This window comes from Marmota monax, unplaced genomic scaffold (genome assembly GCF_021218885.2).
Source record: "Marmota monax isolate L192 unplaced genomic scaffold, Marmota_monax_Labrador192_F-V1.1 WCK01_AAM20220418_F8-fsc00022, whole genome shotgun sequence".
Lineage (NCBI taxonomy): Eukaryota > Metazoa > Chordata > Mammalia > Rodentia > Sciuridae > Marmota > Marmota monax.
Genome location: NW_026695215.1, coordinates 21,755,842 through 21,775,084, shown reverse-complemented (window position 1 = coordinate 21,775,084; position 19,243 = coordinate 21,755,842). Strand labels below are relative to the sequence as shown.

Here is a 19,243-nt window from a genome sequence, read left to right as displayed (position 1 = left end):
CATGTTAAGTACTAAGAGGTACTCCCCCCATATGTTGCAAGAGGTAGTGTCCCCATTTTACAGACTAGAAGTTTTGAGAGTCAGATAAATTATTTGACTTTGATCAACATATCTAGTAGTGGATGGAGTTCAGTCATTTTCCTTTCATATGCCTACTGGCTTATTTTAAGAGTAAACGGGACTTAAAAGAAAAGATTATTATCTCAAGTTGATAATAATCATCCAGATCAAAAGTAATGGTTACCAGCCCAGAGAAGGTGAAAGTACACAGGTGAGCAGAGGGGGAGGAGCAAGCTCTAACGCAGCTGGCTTAACACAGCGCCTTTCCATTTCGTGAAAGTTCAAACGACTACAAGGCCACAGTTCGCTCTCAGCGAGCAGACACACGTGTACCCCACGCATGCGCCCAGTCGAGACATACCGCCCCTCCCGCGGGTCCTCTTTAGCCAAGTCACCAACCAGCCCTCTAAATACCCGCCCTCAAGGCCAAACCCTCGGCCAATCCGGAGAGAGTCGATAGGCGCGTCAGTTAATTTGCATATCCCCGCCCTCACGCCGGCACCGCCCCGTCGGAAGCACGGATTGTCACCTAAGTGCTTCGTCCTGGCCTCTGATTGGCTCTTTGTCCCGCCCTGCCTCCGTCTCCTCCCGCCGCCCGCCCCTCGGCTTGCCCACAACGGCGGGCAGAGCTAAGTACGCAGGCGCGGGCGCTGCCTGTCTCGGCTGGAGGCCCGCCCTCCCTCCTCCCCCCCCTTCCCCTCCCTGTCCCCTCCCCTCCTCTCCCTGCCTGCGCGCGCGTCTTCCTCCAGCACGCGCCGCCGCTAGCTTAGCACTGTTGCTGGAGCCTGTGGCCCGCGCGTTCCTTTTCCCCCCGGCTGTGGAGCAGGCGGGATCTTGCACCGCCGTCGGGGCAGCCAGAGCTAGTTAAGGCAGCGGCACGCGAGCCCCAGGGCGGAGCGTACCACCGCTCGACAGCACGCGGGGGGAGCCGCCCGCCCCGCCTCACACGCCTCGGCGACCCCGCGGGGCTGAGGCGTCTGCGCGCCCGGCAGCGTGAGCGCAGAGCCGGCCTCGACCCCGAGCTCCAAGCGGCCGCGCCCGCCGCCGGCCCCACCCATCCGGGCCGAGGAGGCCGCGGCCATGGCCGAGACGGAGGAGCGGAGCCTAGACAACTTCTTTGCTAAGAGGGATAAGAAGAAGAAGAAGGAGCGGAGCAGTCGGGCGGCGAGCGCCGCAGGCGCGGCGGGCAACGCGGGCGGGAGCAGCGGAACGGCGGGCGGCGGGCCGGGCACGGGGACCAGGCCGGGCGACGGCGGGACGGCAGGCACAGGGTCCCGGCCGGGCGATGGAGGGACCGCAGGCACGGGGGCCACGGGCCCCGGGGCCGCCACCAAGGCCGTGACGAAGGTGAGGGGCCCGGAGGCGGGCACTGGGGCGCGGGCCGCGCGCTCGGCCCCATGTGCTCGCCCCCGCCTGCCCGGGGAGGCGTCCGGGAGGGGCCGCTGGGCCCCGCGCGGGCGGGCGGACGGGCGCGGAGCCGGCCACGTGACGTGGGCTTCCCACGTCGGGCCGGGCTAGCCAGAACCCGGACCCCCCAGGTGCCGCGCCGCGTCGCCCTGACCCCGGCGGCGGCACTCTCCTGGGGCACTTGGTTTGGGACTGCAGTGCCCAGCACGGCAGCATTTATCGAGTGACGTCTGCTCCGAGTAATTTGGTGTCTGACTTCAGCCCAGTAGTTGTGGCTGAATTTTGTCTTTTAATGTGTTAAGTCGTATTTGTAGCAGCTCTGTTGGCATGAATTGGTCCCTAAGCTGGTTTAAAAAAAAAAAAAAAGCCACGGCAACATTGAGTTAAAATTTAGTTGTGGAATTACTATTGATTTTTTTTCTCCCTGCTCGGCTTTCCCTGGTTACTCTAACAGTTCCTGCAGAACCCTGCAGCAGTTAGTATGTTAGGCGACTAGGCATATCACAGAATCTAGCAAGGGCTTGGGCCATAAAATGAGTCCATAATTACTTGGGGTTCCAGCGCTTTTCAGGGTCTGATATTTGCTTAGTTGTATATTTCCAAAGAGCTTTAATTGATCTGATGTTATTTCTTTCACAGGATGAAGATGAATGGAAAGAATTTGAGCAGAAAGAGGTTGATTACAGCGGACTCAGAGTTCAGGCAATGCAGATAAGGTACGGTGTGATTACAAATGGGTTTAGATAACCTTATTTAGGATAGGAATTGGACACAGGTTTGGTTTTTCTTTAGCCCCAAAGCCACATCATAGGAGCCTTGTGCTTTAGGTGTGCTGATTAGAACTGTAATGTATTATGTCTGTTCTTCCTCTCTGAAGGCAGTCCTTTCTATATGTTCATCAAATTAGTTGCCAGTTCTAAAATCCTGTGAGAGTTTGGTTACTTCAGTTCTGTTTAGGTCTTTTTTATTCGAGGCAACCAGAATGAATTTTGTCCTTTCAAAATTCCAACTTTTAATATTAGTGATTGAACTTCGTTTTTCTTTCTGTTTCAAAAATAATGTCGGTGTTTTTTAGTTCCTCTTAGTAAGCAAGTTGAAATATAGGATACTTAGAGAAAGTACAGATTTTGTATTCACACAGTGAATATATTGGCCTCAAGGACAAGAAATTGAACAAAGTGTACTTTTTTGGAGGGTGGGTACCAGGGGTGCTTAACCACTGAGCAATATCCCCAGTCCTTTCTTTGAAACAGGGTCTATGTTGCTTAGGGCCTTGCTAAGTTGCTGAGACATCTTTGAACTTGTGATCCTCCTGCCTCAGCTTTCAGAACTACAGGGGTTTGCCACCTGTCCAATAGGTGTGCTATTTTTAAAGTTCAAGAAAACAGTAATTTATAAAAATTGGATTGGTTGGTTGAAGGATTTGAAATTAATAACATTTTTATTAAGTTTGGTCTCTGGTAGTTAGTTTTGGATTTATATTAAATAAATGTCATGGGGTTGGGGTTGTGGCTCAGTGGTAGCACGCTTGCCTAGCATGTGTGAGGCACTGGGTTCTATCCTCAGCACCACATAAAAAATAAATAAAAGGTATTGTGTCCATTTAAAAAAAGTTAAAAAGATAAATAAATGCCATATTTTGAGGGATTTGTAAAGTAGGGGGAAAGGGTGAATATGTGGTTCTATAGCTTCTCTTCCACTTGGTTATGGGGATTGAACATAGGCGCTTTACCACTGAGGTATACCTTACCTTTATTTTTTTCCTTTTTTTGGAAACAGAGTTTCACTAAGTTGCTGAAGCTGATCTTGAACTGTGATCCTCCTGCCTCAGCTTCCCTTGATTAACTTTTTTTTTTAAAAGCTAGAGCTAAATTTTTTTTTTTGTTTTAATAGCTGCCACAGCCACACTTTAATTTCCTTGGGTGTTATTCCATCATTTTGTGAGATTAACCAAAGCAAAACCTGATTGATAGAAATTTTGAGGAAATATGTCTTTTCCACTCTTTGAGATTGTTGTGAGCAGTGATAAGCAGAAATGATTCGACTGGAGTTTTTATTCCCATTTTTTCATGTTTTTGAAGAAGTATGATTTGGAAATTATCCCTGTTCCATTTTTCTTTCTCCTGGGGCTTGACCTTTAGAAATGGGGGAAAGGGTTGTGAGGTTCCTATCCTTTAAGGTTGTGGAACTGCCTGTCTCTGTGTGGCTCCCGTTCTATAGTAAAGTTATCTCTTCTTGGTCTGCTTTTCCTGACTGCAGGTTCTGAAAGACTTGTATGACGAGAAGGATAGCATTTGGTATGTTGACTTACCCTGCAGGAGTAGCACTCTGAAGGGCAAAGTTTCAGGTTCACGAAATATTAGAAACTGATTTTGTTAAAGTAAGGAGAATATTTAAACTGAACCGAAGTTTGTCACTGAATAGAAGTTCCAAATCTTCTATTTTGGCTACTGTGTGTGTGTGTGTGTGGTGGTGGTGGTGGTGGTGGTGGTGGTGGTGGTGTGGTGCTGCTTCTAGATTAAACCCAGGACCTTGCACATGCTAGGACAATGCTCTACTACTGAGCTTCACCCCAACCCTACTTTTAACTTTTTCTTTTACGATAGAGCCTTGCTTATGTTGCCTAGGCTGAACCCTTAACTCCTGGGTTCAAGTGATTCTCCTATGTCTATCTATCTATTTGTGTGTGTGTGTATGTGTCTGTATGTCTGTCTGTCTCTCTCTCTCTCTGTCTCTCTCTCTGTCTCTCTCCCTCTCTCTCTCTCTCTCTCCCTCATATCAGGGATTGATTTCAGGGCACTCAACCACTGAGCCATGTCTCCAGCCCTATTTTGTATTTTATTTAGAGACAGGGTCTCACTGAATTGCTTAATCCCTCACTTTTGCTGAGGCTAGCTTTGAACTTGGTATCCTCCTGTGTCAGCCTCCCAAGCTGCTGGGATTACAGGCATGTGCTACCATGGTCCAGCCTCTTGACTATTCTTGATGGTAAAATATTAAATATTTCTTAGGCATACATAGGTCTCAGCTAGTGTGAGTGTTTTGAGTTCTGTTTGACCTGAAGTAGACATTTTTATATTTTTGTTTTTGTTTTTCATTCTCCTTAGCATCTAATCATTGCCTAGTGTCCACATCTTCTGTTAATCTAACATTGAAAAATCACTCCTTTTTCAGGGTGTTGCTTTTGAGTCCTTAGAAACTGAAATTTGTGGTCTGTTTATTTCCATTCCCCTCATAAATCTTGCAATAAAGTGGAATATAATGGCTTCCAGAAAAAGTTTGAGGGTGAGAAATCATCTGAGGTTTAATGATAATGACTAAAATTTGTGCCTTATATACATATAGAGTATTCCTGTAAACTTTGTATTAAATATTCTTGGTAGTTGGATTAGGGGTGTAGCTCAGCGGTGGAGTGCTTGCCTATTATGTGCGTGGCCCTGGGTTCAGTATAGTGGGGATTCTAATGAAAGAAACATTGGCTCATAGGTAAGTGGGAAGTAGGTTACTCACAAAAAGGATGGAGATGATTATGAGGAAAAAAAGGACTTTTTGGCCTGAGATTTAATACTTGTATGATCTTGGTCATTTTTTTGTTTTCGTTTTACAGTACTGAGTATTGAATCCAGGGGTACAAGCTACATCCCCAGTTCTTTTTTTTTTTTTAATGTTTCACATTGAGACAGGATCTCACTAAGTTGCTGAGGGTCTTGCTAAATTGCTAAGGTTGACCTTAAGTTTGGGATCCTCCTGCTTCAGCTGCCTCCTGCCTCAGCCTCCTGAGTACCTGTGGTTACAGGCATGTGCCACTGCACTCGTCTCATACTTTTTGGTGTTGGTCCTTATCTGCAAAGCTGAGACTGCTAGTACTATTAGGATTTCATTAACAGGACATTTATAAAATAACCTGACACTAGTAGATTAGTATGCTTTCCTTTATTTAAGATAAGTGTATATTTTAAAGGAAAATTTTCAGTATCAGCAAACAAGTTTACCTACCAGCTTAAGATTTAAGTACCAAGAATATTTAACATATCAAAATTAGTCCTATTTAAGGTCAAGTCATTTAGACAAGTTCTTGGGAGAGAAGCCATTGGATGGTTATGAAAGTGACCTCATTGAGATAGAATGATTGGTTAATTGTAGACTTCTAAAAATAGATTTGGGGGATAAAGAAAGATCTCATTAATTCTCAAGGTTACAAAAATATTGCCCATTTGTCAAGTGTCAATACAGAGTTGAGTCCTGGAGTTTCCAGTGGTTCTCTGGGAACCTTCTTGAGAAATCAGCATTTTTAAACCTATTGGTTAAAATGGTCAAGTTGTACTTTGAAGAGAAGAAATGGTTCCTGAATCCATGTTCGAGTCATTGTAGCAAATATGTGACTGTTGTGTGCCAGGCATGCAAAGTGTTAGGTTTGTTTGGGGGTTATAAAAATGTATAATAGACACGGGTAGGTAATTTCAAAGAGATATGCCACCAAGTAAAATTTTAGAAAAGCGGTTGGGGCTGTAGCTTATGGTGTGACATTTGCTTAGCATGCATGAGCCCCTGAGTTCAAGCACCAGTATTAAAAAATAAAATAAAGCTTCAAAGAGATGTGAGATGTGCAAGGTGCTGTGGGGCATAGAGGAGAGACACTTTGTGTACCAGGAAGGAGTCAGGCAAAAAAATCTTTGGATGAAGTACAGTGATATTTCAAGGCTCAAGGCCAGGAATCAATCATGAGACATTTTTAACCTCCCCATTTTACTGTATAACAGTGAAGACAAGCCTATGGAGATGCCCAGCTTTCCAGCAGCTTGGTCAGGTCTTTGTTACAGCTGCTTCCCCCTAGTGTTTGGGAATGGGACTTGGATTGAATTGTATGTTATCTTCTGTGAATTGGAGGTAAAATGTTCTGTCCTTTCTTTAGTATACTGATCATCCATACTAAGGAAATAGAATTTCTCAAATCTCAAAGAAAATTTCTGTGTTGTAACTTAAGAGATGTGAAAAGGATGAAATGCATCAAGAGGCAAGGTGAAAGAATGGGCTCTGGAGTCCTTTTGAGGTCTGCTGCTTTGTAGCCCAGGAGAAGGTACTTACTGAGTGTCAGCTTCTGGGTTTGGCCACTGTCTGGGTGTCACTGTGAAGCTGGTAGAATTCTGCCTGCACAGGATCTGGTCAATAGTGTTTCTTTTCTAGCATGGTTATTCCCCTTAGCTCACCAACTGACATGTATTTAACAGGATCATGAAGTTGAATTTACACTGCAGTGTTTAAAAACAAAACATGGCTAATGAGAAACTATCTTGATTTGGGTCAAAAACTGCATTTTAGTCTAATTATTTTCTGTGGAAATAAATGCAACTTGTACCTTGTTCTGACTTTGGCATTTGGAGAGTTGACTGACACTTTCTGAAATATGCAAATAGGAAAATGTAATAGACTATGTAAATTACTTCTACTTTGCCTTTAGTACAATGGCATTTAGAACAGTCTTTTAGACTTCTGGGCATTAGTTTCTTCATCTGACAGAGGATCCTTTTGGTGAGGAGGGATTGGTTATTAAACCAAGGGGTGTTTTACCACTGAGTGACATCTCTAGTCCTGTTTTGTTTTGTTTTGTTGGTTTTTTTTTTTGTGTGTGTGTTTTACTGGGGATTGAACTCAAGGATACTCTACCACTGAGCCACATCCCCAGCCCTATTTTGTATTTTTATTTAGAGATAGGGTCTCACAGAGTTGCTTGTGCCTTGAGGCTGGCTTTGAACTCAGGATTCTCCTCTATCAGCCTACCCAGCCGCCGGGATTGCAGGCGTGCACCACCATGCCTGGTTAGTCCTGTATTTTTATTTTGATAGAGATTCTTACTAACATCCTGAGGCTGTTTCAAACTTGTGATCCTCCTGCCTCAGCCTCCCCAGTTGCTGGTAAGCATGTGCTACATGCTAGCTCAAAGTAAAGGTTCTTGATTAGACTATTTCCAGTTTTATTAAAGATAGACTTACCCAGTAATTAAACAGATCGTACTTTTTATTTACTAATAGTTTGTAACCTAGATGTGTTTTTAAATTTATGATTATTTTATTCATTTCTTTGCTTCTGAGGGCAAGGAGGTGGTAGAAAGGATAGCACTGAGTAAACAACTTTTACTTGAAATGCTATTCATCTGTCAAACAAATTTTTTCTTTAACATTTTAGTTAGAAAAATAATATTCTTGTTTTTAGACCATTTGAGAAAATATAAAAGCATAGAGAAATGTATAAGAATTATTCATGGGGCTGGGGTTGTGGCTCAAGTGGTAGAGTGCTTGCCTAGCACCTGTGAGGCACTGGGTTTGATCCTTAGCACCACATAAAAATAAAATAAAGATATTGTATCTACCTAAAACTAAAAAATAAATGTTAAAAAAAAAGAATTATTCATAATCTCTTCTCAAAGACAATCATTGTTAAAAGTTTTTGCTTTTCAGTTGAAGGTTTATTGCAAACTAATAATTTTAATAATAGTTACCAAATATTAAAGGGGAAGCATAATTTAGAATAACATGTATACATACATTTGAATAATGGCAATTTAGTGCCTTGGTAAGTTAACTGCTGTTTCAAGATTTAAATGAGCAGCTGAAAGCTGTGACAGCTCAGGTATAGAAAAGTTGTCATGAACATCTGTGGATTCTTCACCAGTCTCTGATTTGGTTGTTAGGACGTTATTATTATTAGTTGTTTATAGCTAGATGAATAGCAACTATACTTTTACCCTTTAAATGAAGCAAATGAAATTACTTGGAGTAGCCTCAAAAGTGATTTTAAAAAATCCTTTGGGGATAATTTTGATGTTTGGATGCCACTAGTTAGACTCCTGGATAAATCATTACCTTCTTGTCCTTACTTGGTGTCATTCATCAGATTTAATAAGCTACCTTTAGAAAATGGGACATGCTGTCTGGCATTTGTTTTTTAAAATCCTTTTTAAAAGTATGCGTGTTCAGCTGTGCATGATGGCACATGCCTATACTTGGCTACTTAGGAGGCTGAGGCAGCAGTATCACAAGTTTGAGGCCAGGCTGGGCAACTTAGCAAGATACTGTCTCAAAATTAGGCTCAAAATGTTTTTTATTTATGTTAGGTATATAGATGATGATTTAGTAAATTACTGGTTTATATGACATGAAGATTACTCCCACGGAAGTTTAGGCCTAACATCATTTTAAGTGGCTGCATATGATTCCATTGTGCGTTAATAAACAAGAGAAAACTGAAGAGTGGCTTGGCTATATCCATCGTCTTCCTCAGAAACAGTCTTAAGTAAATGTAGGCTTGAAGATAGAGCTGTTTCTCTCTACCCTTCTTAATTGCCAGCCTTGGCTTCTAAATACTGGCGTCACCTCTGGTTGATAGGTACTTCACTTGATGCTCCCGCTATCTTTGAAGTTTTATTCAAAGTGTCTTTAAAGGGGCCTGTTAAGCTGGTCAAGAAATTTGTTTTACAGCCAGATGTATCTCATTTTAATAGAAGTAGAGGGAATGTATTCTAAATATCCTTAGGTAGAAGCCAGGAATGATTGTCATGTTCTCAAATTCACACAGAGGGTCAGGGTGGAGGTCACCTCTACCATGTTATGGCCATAATAATTGTGGATTAGATATTAGATACCAGAAGGAGAAAATGTCTAAGGAATAGATAGCCTCAGGGAATAGCTGAAGTTTTTCATGGGAGGGGAGAAAGATAGGATGGCAAATGAGACTGAGGAGCTGAGGACCTGAGAAGGACCACCAATGTCATGATCAGGAAAGTCTAGTACTCTGCCAGGTATATTATTCACAAGGTCAGAATTGCAGTAGGAAGATTGTTCTGTTTTGTTTCTGAGATAGGAGGTGACTAAGTTGCTCAGGCTGACCACGAATTCAGGATCCTCCTGCCTTGGCCTCCCAATTAGCTAAGATTACAGGCATGCATTGCCTCCCCTGGCCTGCAAAAGGAAGTTTGAACAATTACTGTACTGAGTATTGTTGCTGTCTAGCCACTGTAGGGAGACAAGATATGTGTACTTGATAATTTAGAACATTCAACTTTACATAAAGTGACAGTAATTCAGCAAAAGGAAAGATAAGGGTACCTTGAAAAAATGGTAGATTCTGATTTAGGTCAGTTCAAGAATAAAGTAATAAAAATTGACATTAAAAAAACATTGTAGGGCTGGGCTGAGGCTCATGGGTAGAGGGCTCGCCTAGCACGTGCGAGGCCCTGGGTTTGATCCTCAGCCCCACGTAAAAATAAATAAAGGTATTGTGTCCGTGTACAACTAAAAAATATTTTAAAACAACAACAACAAAAGACATTGTAATCAGGAGCCCTGACACAGGTGCCTTTTATTCCAACATTCAGGGGGCTGAGGCAGGAGGGGGAGGATCCTTTGAGTCCAGGAGTTTATGGCCGTCCTGGGCAACACATTGAGACCCAGTCACCAAAAATGAACATTATAGACAGTCTTAAGATGATTAGATAACACTGAGGATATCCTTATAATATAACTGAAGAACCAAAGATGTCGTTTTTATATTTTCCTTTTATAACAGTGACAGATACATGTTTGATGTTAGGGGACTAATTCTATTGGATTCTTTGTGTCAGACTTTGAGGCTGGTACTAAGGAGATACTTTAACTCTGATATGAACCATGGACGTCGTCTTGCTTTCCTCTGTGGGAATGAAAATTTTCATTTTGAGAGCATTTTTGTCATGTGCTAAAGAATTAGCAAATAAGCTGGGCATGTGGTCCCTGCCTGTAATCCCAGGGGCTTGGGAGGCGGAGGCAGGAGGATCACAAGTTCAGAGCCAGCCTCAGTAACTTAATAAAATCCTGTCTCAACTTTAAAAAAATAAAAGGACTGGGGATGTGGCTCAGTGGTTAAGTGCTCCTGGGTTCAGTCCCTGGTACCAAGATAAATAATAAGCAAAATCACATTTTCCAAAATCCTTTATTTGCTTACTAAAAGTACACTTGGCATAAATGCTAATTTTGTATACTTTGGTCCCAGAAAAATCTTAATTGTGCATTCAGCCCTTCAGGTCACCCTTTTCTCTGCATTTCAGGTTATGTCAGCTTCTCTTCCTCTTGTCAGTTGAGGTTCTGCACTAGAGGCTGAACACCTACAAATAATCATGCTGTTGTCACATAGCCTACCAGTGTATTAGATTTTTTTGAATTTTCTTTTTGATGTCCTGAGGATTGGATCCAGGGCCTTGTGCTTGCTAAGCAAGAGCTTTACCACTGAGCTCCATCCCAACCCTTTAGTTGATTGATTAATTAATTAAGGTAATGGGATTTAACTTGGGTTTATTTGTTTGTTTAAAATACCACTGAGCTGTACCCCCATTCCTTAAATTTTTCATTTTGAGGTGGTGTCTTGCCATGTTGTCGGGGTAGTCTTGAACTTCGACTTTGTAAGGAATGAAATCCTTTTTTCACATGAAGTCAAGTAGTAGTATTTTTATCTATAAAACAGATAAAAAATCTTCTATTCTCTTTACACGCCTTTCTTTAAACATTGAGCATTTCTTTTAAGCATTGAGGCCTCAAAGAAGTTAAGTGACATAGATAAGCATTGTTACAACTAAGGATTTGGACTGATATTTTTCTTGGTAGTTCTTTAATTGAATTCACTTGTCTGCTTTTCCAATAGTGAAAAAGAAGAAGATGACAATGAAAAGAGAGAAGATCCAGGTGATAACTGGGAAGAAGGAGGAGGTGGTGGAGGTATAGAAAAATCTTCAGGTCCCTGGAATAAAACAGCTCCGGTACAAGCGCCTCCTACTCCAGTAGTTGGTAATCTTCCTGTTTTTGTTTTAGGAGATGTCTTATTTGTGTATAATTTTACATGTGGTCTCTGCTCAACTAAATATATGTGAGATAGGGTTAACAGCAGTGGTGTTTCTTTCTGTTCCTGGCAGAGGGGATTTGTATATGTGTCTTAAAGATTTTTAAATCCTTAACAGAAGAATTTGGAAATCAAGAGACATTTCTGTGGACTGCTAAATTTTATTTATTTTGCTTATTTTTGTATTTTCACAATGAACCTAAAGCCTTGTACATGCTTAGCAGATGCTCTGCAGTGAGCTGCACACCTAACCCTATCATCATTTTTTTATGTGGATTACTGAAGTAGCACTTCTTGTCTGCTTGCTTCTTCCTGCAATCCTCCCACGCCCATGTACACACAGACTCCCAGCACAGCATCCAGTTCCTTTTAAAATACATCAGAGCATATCACTATGATTCATAGTAGAAGCTAAAAGTTATGAGTGACTTACAAGGCCTTGTGCGTCTGCCTTCTCTTCTTTTTTAAAACTTGATCCTCATTGATGCTGTTCTATAGATGCACTGAACACATTGCTACTGCACACCCTTTGTGCTGTGTGTTCAGTCTGGAATTTTCTTTCCTTTGTGTCAGGAATCTGCAAGCTTTTTCTGTAAAGGGCCAGACAGTAGTAAATAACATGGGGTGGAGGGCCATGCAGGCTCTGATGTGATTTCTTGTCTCTGCTGTTGGAGCTATATTTTTGTGGAACTTTACAGAATCACTTGGGTTGGCTTTGCTGGTTTGCCAATGCTGGCTTTTTGTGTGTGTTTTGCACTTGTCTCAAGTCTTAGCTTAATTTTCATCTTACCACCCTCCCCCATTCTTATTTAAAATCATAGTTCCTCCCGCCACTACCACCTTACCCATCCTCTACTCCCTTACTAATCCTTCCTTGCTATAATTTTTGGTACAGTACCTATCTCTTCATAGTTGTTTCCTTCCTTTAGAAAACTATGTTCAATAGAATTTTTGCAGTGATAGAATAGCACTGTGTGGTGCAGTGATTATTTGTTACATGTGGCTTGTTGAGTACTTAAAGTGTGGCTGATGTGACTTAAATAGTCACATGTGGCTAATGGTTAAAATAATAAGGTTTGTGATTTTTTTTTTTTTTTTTTTTTTTTTTTTTTTTTGATGATGCTGGGTATTGAACCCAGGGCCTTGTGCATGTGAGGCAGTCGTTCTACCAACTGAACTATATACCCAGGCCCTTATTCTGTTAATGTTTGTATCTGAGTGCAGCTTAGGTACTCAGAAATAATGTATGTATGAGCTTTCACCCACAGAGTCAAAAGACTGTACAAAACAATAATCCTATTATAGTAGTACTCAAATGGCAACCTGGCATGGTGGCATGCATCACATCTGTAATCCCAGTGGGGGAGGCTGAGGCAGGAAATTTTCAAAAGATATTCAAAGCTAGCCTCAGCAACCTAAGTGAGGCCCTAAGCAATTTAGTGAGACCCTGTCTCAATTTAAAAAAACTAGGGAAATGTTTCAGTGGTTAAGTGCCCCTCGGTTCAATTCCCAGTATGCTCCCCCCACCAAAAAAAAAAAATTCTATGTTAAATGGCTATATTATTTTTAAGCTAGAGAATGATAATAGACCTTTATTTGAAATTAAGGGTCAAGGTTTGTAGTGCCAGGGATCTAACCCAGGGTCTTGTACATAATAGGTCAATGCTCTGCCACTAAACTACACTGCCAACACAAAATTAAAATTTTAAAAGGTGGCAAACATGAAGATCCACTCTGTATACATATTGAGGATGGAGTAGGGGATATAGGGAAAACCTGTGTCCCTATAATGTTAGCCATAGTGGAAAATTTGGGGCTACTCAGCTGCTTATTTTTTTCCTGTTTTCTAAGAGGGGAAAAAAGGCAAGAACCTTAAAAGTCATTGTGGAAGAGGATTAAATAAATAAGGATATCTAGTTCATTATTTTTAAGATTTTTAACAAACTTTGCAAGCATTTTAAGTCTTTTACACCTGGCATCTTGTTTAGCCTGTCATCCAGGTAAGGAAGTGACCTTTCATTTTTACTAATAGGAAACTGAGGACTACAATAGTCATTCTGAAAGGTAATCCCAGGACCAGCAAATTGTTTCTCATATTCCATAAAGAGGCTTATAGAACTTGTTTATATATAAAGAATTAAAATTGTACATGGAGGCTGTCTTTCCTCCAGAGATGGCCTGAGTTCTCCCTTGAGTTTATATCTACTTTTCCCACATAAGCCTGTTTATGCGTTTGGGAGAAAAAAAAAATGTACAGGAAAAGTTAAAACAGTACCCCATGTATACCTGTAATCCCAGTTTACTCAGGAGACTGAGGCAGGAGAACTGCAAATTCAAGGACAAACCTGAGCAATTTAGGGAGACCCTATCAAAACCAAAAGGACTGGGTTAAGTTCCCAGTTAGGGAAGAAAGAAAGAAAACTACCCTAAAAAGATAACCATTCTTTTTACTTTAAAACATTTCCTCAGGCTGGGTGCAGTGGCATGCACTGCACCTGTATTCCTAGCGGCTTGGGAGGCTCAGGCAGGAGGATTGCATGTTTGAATTCAGTCTCAGCAACTTAGCAAGATCCTATCTCAAAATTTTTAAAAATAAAAGAACTGGGGATGTTGCTCAGTGGTTAAGGGCCCCTGGGTTTAATCCCTGGTACCAAAAAAAAAAAAATTTTTTTTTTTTCCAGATAACTTTTGTTGTCTAATCCAGAGACCTTTTCCGTATCAGGGTTGCTTTTTTCCATGACTGTTAAATGGTTGAGCATGCAGGAATAGATTATTAAAACACTATCCATTTAAATAATTTCTCTAAGCTCTTACAAAATATTAGTTACAGAAACCCCAGAACCAGCAATGACTAGTGGTGTGTATAGGCCTCCTGGGGCCAGGCTAACCACAACAAGGAAAACACCACAAGGACCACCAGAAATATACAGCGACACACAGTTCCCATCCCTGCAGTCCACTGCCAAGCATGTAGAAAGCCGAAAGTAAGTACTGTAATTATTGCATTTCAATTTCACGTGGGATCTCGGGCTCTTGTCAGGGAATGGGGTGTAGGGGAAATGAAAACCCGCTTGAGGGAGACTATTCCCTGTTGGTAAGGCCCAGGCTGCCACTGACAAGCAGCTGAGAACCAGCTGGGACTAGAGGCCCAGGAGGGAGGGCAAGGGGGAAGAGCATGGAAGACACTTTGCTGTCACAGATTCTCCGATGCTTGGTATGTTTTGTGGCGGTGACAAGTCTCATTTAAAATCTTTTATAAATACATTATTACTGGCTTATGTTCCTTATAATATGGAAACTAGAAATGTAAGAGCAGTATTTCATTGTATTTCCCAGTAAATGTGAATAGATGAAAGATGTTGACATTTATAAATCTAATATTAAAATAATCTTATTTCAGCAGGTACTTAAAATGAATGCTACCTGGAGTTAATGACCACATATGGCACATCTACATCTTATTTAGGGACATGAATTTTAAAAAATAAATAAAATGGGAAGAAATGTAAATGACATCAGATGGAAATTTTTTTGGGTGGCTTTTAAAGTAAATCCCAGCCTTTCGCCTCTTTGAGAGCACAGCTGGCTTGAATTTAAACCTCCACTTGGACTTTGCTCCTCTGCTCTCCTACAGAATGCGTAAGGGACTCTGAGAGGGGAGTGACTCACCACACTCAGCTTTCTTTGCCTGATCTAGTCCGACCCCTCACAAACAAAAGTGGGGAGAAATCATTGAATGATGAGAACTTTACTTGAATGAGAAAATTGTTACCCTTACCTTATGCATAAAGAAAGAGATGTATTGTCTACTAATTGCTAAATCTAGAAGTGAGTCCTAGGAGGAATCTCATTGCACAGCTTCTTTCCAGCTGTCTTCAAATGGTCCCCAAACAGGTTTGCAGTTAATGCTATTCAGTAGATGGGACCATAGAGCTTCAGTACAGTATTACCTTTTCTGTTCAATTGAAGCCTTAAAATGGTTTGATAAGAATTTTATATACCAGTTCTCCTTTTCTGTCCCTCCCCAAGATATTTAGGGGTGGCCTTTCCCCCCACCCCACCCCCAAGGAAGAATATTTTCAAAAAACCCTAGTGAAGAATATTTACTGATTACATTTCTTTTCCCTTAGGGATAAAGAAATGGAGAAGAACTTTGAAGTAGTAAGACACAAAAATAGAGGTAGGGATGAGGTTTCAAAAAACCAGGCCCTTAAACTTCAGCTAGACAACCAGTATGCTGTGCTTGAAAATCAGAAAAGCAGCCACACACAGTACAATTGAGGAATGGTCTTTGCTAACCCTTCTGAGGTAACTAGACCACTGCTTATCACCATGAACCTTTCATCCGATCTCTGTTGGACCTACAGCAGCTGATGCAGACCCCTCGGTTTAAGTGACTGGCTCTGTTGCACTGTGGAAGTTTAAAGTGTCACAACTGCTCTTTATGTATACTGGATTTAGGAGAGCTTCCATTGTTATATAAATGTGTGGACTAGATTCAGCAGTGTTATTTCATAATTGCTCTGCAAATACAAAAAACCAAAACCTGCAGCAGTGGTCATTTCAAAAATCTTTTTATGTTCAGATACTGAGCCTTCGTAAGGGTTGACTACCTCAGATTTGCTGCACTCATTGTGGACTTCATGTGGATCACAACTTCTGGATAAGAAGGTTACAGCTATTAAGGTGTCGATATGAACCTTGAAACCAGCTCTACTGGATTCCTATCAGAAATCCTGCAGAAAGTCAGCCATCTGGGTTCTGATCTGCTGTAAAAGATGAAGATTTAAGTGACCTTAATTAACCTGTCCTGTCCCCCACCCTAAGGAATACTCTGTAGTAGGCTGTGGCTATATTATACTTCCTGGAACATGCCGCTCAAAAGAACTGTGTTCAGATCATCTATGTAGGGCTGTGAATTATAATTTAAGTTTTTAGTTATAGTCTGAGGTAAACTACAATTGAATTCAACCAAACTTGGGTCTACCAAGTGGGAAAAGGGGTGGGGGAAGGAATAATCTCGTTTCTCTTAGTCATTTTTTATTTGGATAGTGCTTTTTCTGTGTTCCACATTAAGGCCTTTTTTGCTTTGACTTGGAATAAGTTCTTTGACAGCATATTGCTTGGTTAGGTAAGTAACCTGAAATATGCATTAGAATTGTGAAATGTCTCCTGAATTTGCCAATCCCTGGAGTGGAACCAAATAGCCTTTGACATAAGGGGCAGCAAATGCTGGACACTCTACTTCAGGTGCTGCTAAAGCCTCCAATCAGGTCTAAATTTACAGTACACTGCTGTGGAGACAGCGGTTTCTACTCAAACTAAGGGATTCAAGCAATGTGAGCAAAACCACCCACAATCCGTTTAAGTGTCCTGGATCTTGTATGGGTGTTGATAAGAGTTCCTTACATACCTGTGTCCAAACTTTTAAGGTATTAAAACATTCTAAAGATACAGTGATTGTCCCCACTAGCTCTGTTACCAGCCTTTTAGAGTGTCTCTAATAGTGTTCATTTAGAAAGGCAGGGCAAAAGACAGTGATATAGCCCTGCTGTTTTTAATAATTACAGCTTAAGCTATCCACTAGTACTTAGTCCTTAAAAGGGACTTGTGGAAGTGCCCCAGGATTACTGAGACATTTCTTTCTACCTAATGAGACAGTCTAGCAAATTTCCTAGTTTTATATCTGTGATTCAGTAGAAATATTTGTAGTGGTGTGTGACCACTTGATGCAGAGCCTGGGTTTTTCTGTAATAAATCCATTCACCAAAGGCAGGAGTTGTGGGCTTGCTGCTGGCAGGTGTGAAGTACATGAGTGAAGGCAGCTGTCCTGGTATGGGGCCATTCTCTGTAGGAGTTTGGTCTTGGTGAATATGTTGGTGCAGGAATTGGACTTTTAGGAGGGCTATAGTATCTCCTGACAGCACCTGCCTACAACTTCTGGGCAATAATGTTGGTATTTGAGGTGGCAGGTAGGACACCTGCCTTCTGATTTATTTGGATGAGTAGCTGAGCCAGTTGCGGGGAGGTAGGATGATTAAAGGAGACTTTTAAAATTCTTGGTTATACTGAAGACATGATTTGGGAGCCAAAAACCTTAACAAGTAATCTCTTGGACCCTGAGCCACATATTTTCCTTAAAGTATGCGTTTTTCCCACAAACTTTTGTTGGGTTATATTGTTGAGGAATGAACTGAGATGAATATGAGGTGGTTTTATTTAATGGCATACTGTACTGGAAATTTTGAAGACCTGCAGCAGACTTAAATTCCAACTCTTGTTATAATTTTATAAGAGATTGTGAAATTCTCAAAATGCATATGAATCAAGTTTTAATATACTGTATGATGGGTTGATGAGGCTGTCCATTATACCATTTCCTTCTTTGGATTCTCAGGCATGGTTTGGCAGTGCGAGAACTCTGTAACATTAACAAATTCAATAAAAAGTAAATGTATGGATCATGGAGTGTGACAGTATTTCTTCTAAACTGTCTTGGGAAACGGTGAATTAATGTCATGCCTCCTTGCTATGGGAGAGTGACCCTTGTGTTGGAAGAGTGCTTGCAGAATACTCGATGTTAAAAAGATGGGGAACGAAAATGGCTGCAAAACCATGATAAATGTTCTTTATCTTTGGAGAAGTATTGGAATCTACTTGTCTCTTGAAATATTAAATGTTAGGTTACAGCAAGGAAATTCATTCTAGACACTGCAGGTTTGACGCTTTACTTGAAACGTACGTATTTCTCTAGAGCAGTAGAGTTTGAATTATAGTGCCTGAATTTCTAAATCAGTATATTTTCAGTCATTTTTGGTAATAAATATTTAAATATTTGTTAACTTTACTGTTAAGCACTTGAGTTTAAGGTAGGGTCTTGCTAAGTCTCTGAGGGTGACCTTGAACTTGATCCTCCTATCTCAGGCTTTGTTGATTATTATTTGATTGTACTCAGTTGAGGCTTTTTTCTTGGCCACCTTATTTAAAACAATATACAGAAACTCAAACTTACTGATTTTTTTCCCCCATAAGTATAGTTATTGATGGACCTTTATTTATTTTTATGTGGTACAGAGAATTGAACCCAGTGCCTCTCATGTGCTAGGCAAGTGCTCTACCACTGAGACACAACCCCAGCCCTCCCCGTAAGTTTTTTTAACCCCGCTTTTTAAAAGTTAAAAAAAAAAAAATACAGTTCGTGTAGTTTTTAGCATATTCTGAAGGACATGCAGTCACCTTCACTCTTCATTCCTGAGTGTTTTCATCACCCAAGAAAGAAATTCCCCACCTCTGAACTGTTACTTGTCACCCCAATCCCAAATCCTCCACCTTAGGCAACAGAGGATTTTTCAGTTTCCCTATTCTGGATATTGACATCAATTTTAACTGACTTAGCACATTTTTCAGATTTGCCCATGTTGTGTTGTAGCATGTATCAGATCAGTAGTTTTAAGTCAATTTTATAAATATACCATGTTTATACATTCCTGGGTTGATGGACATTTGGATGGTTTTTGTTTTGTTATGATCAATGTTAAAACTAAATTTTCAAGGTTTTTTTTTTTTTTTTTTTTTTTTTGGTATTTGAGAAAGAGAACTTGTTTTCAATTCTCTTGGATATGTACCTAGGTATAAAATTGCTAGGTCATATGATACTTTAGGGAACTACCAAATTCCCAAAGTGGCTGCACCCTATTAAATTCCCAACAATCTAGTCTGAGGAATCCTACTTCTCCTTATCCTCTTCAGTTGTCTGAGAATCTTTGATTCTAGCCTCCCTAGAGGGTGTAAACTGGAATCTCATTGTGGTTTTGGTTTATGTTTCTGTAATGAATAATTATGTTGAACATCTTTTCAAGTGCTTACCAACCATTTGTCTTTGGAAAAGTATTGAGATCTTTTGCCAGTTTTT

The 19,243-nt window shown here is 40.9% G+C and overlaps 1 protein-coding gene across 6 annotated transcripts; it reads left to right on the top strand.

Moving 5' to 3' along the window:
* Positions 1-769: 769 nt before the first annotated feature.
* Positions 770-17,795, top strand: Cdv3 (CDV3 homolog). 6 transcript variants are annotated; one of them, XM_046431386.2, is made up of 5 exons: positions 770-1,407; positions 2,107-2,183; positions 11,137-11,279; positions 14,156-14,315; positions 14,735-17,795. In XM_046431386.2, exons 1-5 carry the CDS (start codon positions 1,141-1,143, stop codon positions 14,745-14,747), a joined length of 660 nt encoding a protein of 219 aa, XP_046287342.1. In that variant the 5' UTR covers positions 770-1,140; the 3' UTR covers positions 14,748-17,795. The 6 variants fall into 6 exon arrangements, with proteins under 6 accessions (XP_046287342.1, XP_058430776.1, XP_046287339.1 ...); XM_058574793.1 differs by having other exon boundaries at positions 771-1,407; positions 14,162-14,315; positions 14,732-17,795; XM_046431383.2 differs by having other exon boundaries at positions 771-1,407; positions 15,462-17,795.
* Positions 17,796-19,243: the final 1,448 nt, after the last annotated feature.